The 4,171-nt window shown below is 37.3% G+C and overlaps 1 protein-coding gene across 1 annotated transcript in view; it reads right to left on the bottom strand.

Annotated features, from left to right (window-relative positions):
• BEND2 (BEN domain containing 2) overlaps nucleotides 1–4,171 on the bottom strand; it is a gene marked incomplete at its 3' end in the record, with an annotated part of 32,554 nt that overhangs the window by 18,425 nt on the left and 9,958 nt on the right. The window contains exons 7-8 of the mRNA XM_010861173.1: nucleotides 3,023–3,172; nucleotides 1,461–1,646 (exon numbers count right to left, since the gene is read on the bottom strand). Of these exons, the coding sequence (XP_010859475.1) occupies nucleotides 1,461–1,646; nucleotides 3,023–3,172 (336 nt within the window). The remainder of the gene's footprint in view (nucleotides 1–1,460; nucleotides 1,647–3,022; nucleotides 3,173–4,171) is intronic.

Raw genomic sequence — 4,171 nt, 5'->3', positions numbered from 1 at the left:
AACATTCAGAAAACGAAGATCATGGCATCTGGTCCCATCACTTCATGGGAAACAGATGGGGAAACAGTGGAAACAGTGTCAGACTTTATTTTTTGGGGCTCCAAAATCACTGCAGATGGTGACTGCAGCCATGAAATTAAAAGATGCTTACTCTTTGGAAGGAAAATTATGACCAACCTTAGATAGCATATTGAGAAGCAGAGACATTACTTTGCCAACAAAGGTCTGTCTAGTCAAGGCTATGGTTTTTCCAGTGGTCACGTATGGATGTGAGAGTTGGACTGTGAAGAAAGCTGAGCGCCAAAGAATTGGTGCTTTTGAACTGTGGTGTTGGAGAAGACTCTTGAGAGTACCTTGGGCTGCAAGGATCTCCAACCAGTCCATCCTAAAGGAGATCAGTCCTGGGTGTTCATTGGAAGGAATGATGCTGAAGCTGAAACTCCAATACTTTGGCCACCTGATGCAAAGAGTTGACTCATTGGAAAAGACCCTGATGCTGGGAGGGGTTGGGGGCAGGAGGAGAAGGGGAAGACAGAGGATGAGATGGCTAGATGGCATCACCGACACAATGGACATGGGTTTGGGTGGACTCCGGGTGTTGTTGATGGACAGGGAGGCCTGGCATGCTGTGGTTCATGAGGTCACAAAGAGTCGGACACAACTGAGCGACTGAAGTGAACCGAACTGATGAATAAATACTCATATCAAGTTTACCCTTAACAGTCAAAAACCGGAAACAGAGGTTTTCAACAGATGAACAGAAAAATAAACCCTGGTACATTCACACCATGAAATAATACTCAGCAATAAAAAAGAAGGAACCATTGCTACACACAACAGTATGAATGAATCTCCAGGGAATTACACTGAAGGAAAAAACCAATCTCAAACACCACATGATTCCATTTATATAACTATGCTGAAGGGACAAATAATAGATCTGGAGAACAGATTCACAGTTACCATGAAACAGGGCAGAGGGTAGGAGTAGAGGGCAAATGTCAGTTGGAGTGAGATGGGTGTGGTTATAAAAGAGAAATATGAGAGAACATGGTAGTGATGCAGCTGTTCCAAGGCTTACCTGTCATAGAAGAGACGTGATCTGTACATATGAAAAAACTGTATAGAACTCAATACACACATATTAATGCAAGTGAAACTGGAGGCATGTCAATAATATCTGTGGATGGTATCATGTTGATATGTTGGCTGTGGTAATTTTCTATCATTCTGTAAGATGGTATCATTTTACCATTTTACAATGGTAGATACCATTTTACCATTGGGGAACACTGGGTAATCAGAACACAGGATTGCTCTGTACTATTTATTATAACTGCATGTGCAGCTAAAGTTTTCTGAAAATAAAAACTTTCATTAGAAAGAGCTACCTCTATCTTACACTATGGAGAGTGAGGAATCTAAACTAAATATATGTCAAAGTATCATTTCAAACTCACCAACACTGGGTAGAATGGAGAGATGTGAAGAGCCCATATCTGGGTCACTGTCATTTCCCACTACAGTTTCTCTTCCCACAATAGTTTCATTTCCCACAACAGTTTCATTTCCCACTGTCTGATAGCTGTTATCCATGGTGGTTTCTGCTTGTCCTGGCATTTCTGTAAGTATAACTTTTTCAATTGCTGAAAGATAAGAACTCTCAAGTGTGAACTCTATACTGGGTGAGACTGTCCTTCAGGAAAGAATGGTAAATAAAGACATTATGACACAAAGGAAAAAAGATCTTTTACTTTTCCCTAGCAGATTTTCCCTTAAAAATGGCTGAAGGAAAATCTTCAAAAAACAAAACATATTATTAAAGAAGGAATCTTGGAGCATCATGAAGGAAGAAATAACAGTGGACAGATCAGAGATATGGATGGAGAGAAAATGAATCAACCACTCTTTGCTGCTGTAAACGTAAAATGGTACAGCCTCTCTGGAAAATTGTTTGGCAGTTTCTAATAAAACTAAACATGCTATTACTTATAAGACCCAGCAACTGCACTTTTGGCATTCATGACAGAGAAACAGAAATTTATATTTACACAAAAATCAATACATCAATGTTCACAGCACTTTACTTGAAATATCCAAAAACTCAGAAAGAAAAAAAAACAAATTTTCTGCAATGTATGAATTTAAAAAAAAAAAACCATCTCAGAAAGAAAAAAAATAAATTTCCTTCAATGTATGAATTAAAAAAAAACACACTGTGTGTGTATACATACACACACACCATGGAAAACTCTTCATCAATAGGAAGGAACTATTAGGAAATAAAAATTTATATTTACACAAAAGTATGTACATGAATATGTATAGCTGCTTTACTCCTAAGAGCCAAAAACTGAAAAAAAAAATCCAGATGCCCTTCAACAGGGGAAGAGTTAAAATGTTGTATATCCATAGCATGGAATATTCTGCAGCAGTAATAGTAATAAACTGTTGACACATGCCACAAACTGGATGACTCTTCAGGGAATTAGGCTGAGTGAAAGAAGCCAATCCCAAAGTTATATGGTATGTTATTCCACTTATATAACAATCTGAGACAAAATTATAGAAACAGAGAAGAGATCAATGGTAGCCAGGTGTTAGCGATGGGTCTTGGAGAAAGCAAAGCCTGGTTGTGTTTGTATAAAAGCAGTAGCAAGGGATCCTTGGGTGATGGTAACGATCTCTACCTTGACTGTGGTGTACTCTCTCACTGCATAGTGCTAAATACACACATGAAAGTGTACACACACATACACGTAAAACTGGAGGCACCTCAATAACGTCTGTGGGTTGTATCAATGTCAGTATATGGGTTGTGACACTGTACCAGTGTTTTGCAAGGTGTAGTCGTTGGGAAAAATAAAGCATAAATAGGATCTCTGTGCATTATTTTTACAGCTGCATGTGAATCTTAAATTATACCAAAAAGTTTTAAGAGCTACAACTGGCTTGTATTAAGGATGAGGATGGATCTAGACTAAACAGTGCTTACTCACAATATGTATCATTTCAAACTCACCAAAATTAGGTGGGGCGGAATGAGATGAAAAGTCAGTACCTAGACCAGTGATACTTCCCAATAAAGCTGGATAATACACTGTCTGAGAGCTGTTTTCCACACCAGTTTCTTCCTTTATTGGCTTTTGTGTAAGGACAAATTTTTCAACCCCTGAAAGAAAAGAACTCTTAATGGTGAATTCTACATGAAATGAAACTATCCTTCAAGTAAAAGGTGAAACAGAAACATTTTGAAACAAAGGAAGACTAAAAGAATCTGTCCCTAGCAGACTTACCCATATGGAGAGTTTAAGGAATATCTTCAAACAGAAAAGAGAGGATGAAAGAAGAAAATTGGGAGCATCAGAAAGAAAGAAAAAGCTATGATAAGAACAGAAATATGAATGTAAAGAAACTGGATCATTGCTGGTAAGAATGAAAAATGATACAACCTCTCCAGAAAACTGGCATTTTCTTACAAAATTAAACATGCTATTACCATAAGACTCAAAAATTGCACTCTTGGAATTCAAGACAGAAAAATTAGAACTTACATTTATACAAAAACCAGTACATGGATGTTCCTAACATCATTACACTTAATACTAAAAACCATAGGGAAAAAAACTAATGTCCTTCCATGGCTGAGTGGTTAAAAACAATTACTGCATATTGAAATCCTGTAAAACTATTCAGCAAAAAAAGGAAGTTTTGTACATGCAACAACGTGGATGAATCCTCAAGGAATTATGCAGAGTGAAAAAAATCCTCAAAGTTTAGGTACCATAAGATTCCTTTTGTATAATATTCTTGAAGTGACAAAATTATAGAAACCAGTGTTTGCCAGGGGCTAGGGAATGAACAATGGGGAAGGAGAGGGTCATCTAAGAGAGGTGGGAGTGGCTATAAAGGGGCAAGAAGAGGCATCCTTATGGTAATGGAAATGTTTCTACGTCTTGACGTGGTGGTGGATATTACATCTACTCATATGATGAAATCAGACAGAAATAAATATAAACACATACAAATTACCACAAGTAAAACTAGGGACATCTCAATAACATCTGTGTATTATATCAATGTCAATACCTGAGTTGTGATATTTTACTAGTTTTGCAAGATGTTATCATTGAGAGAAAAGGGTCAAGTGTAAAAGGGGTCTTTTAATTAT

Source organism: Bison bison, unplaced genomic scaffold (assembly GCF_000754665.1).
Source record: "Bison bison bison isolate TAMUID 2011002044 unplaced genomic scaffold, Bison_UMD1.0 scf7180017857662, whole genome shotgun sequence".
Lineage (NCBI taxonomy): Eukaryota > Metazoa > Chordata > Mammalia > Artiodactyla > Bovidae > Bison > Bison bison.
The sequence above is the reverse complement of the archived record's forward strand: the minus strand, read 5'-3'. Positions and strand labels throughout refer to the sequence as shown.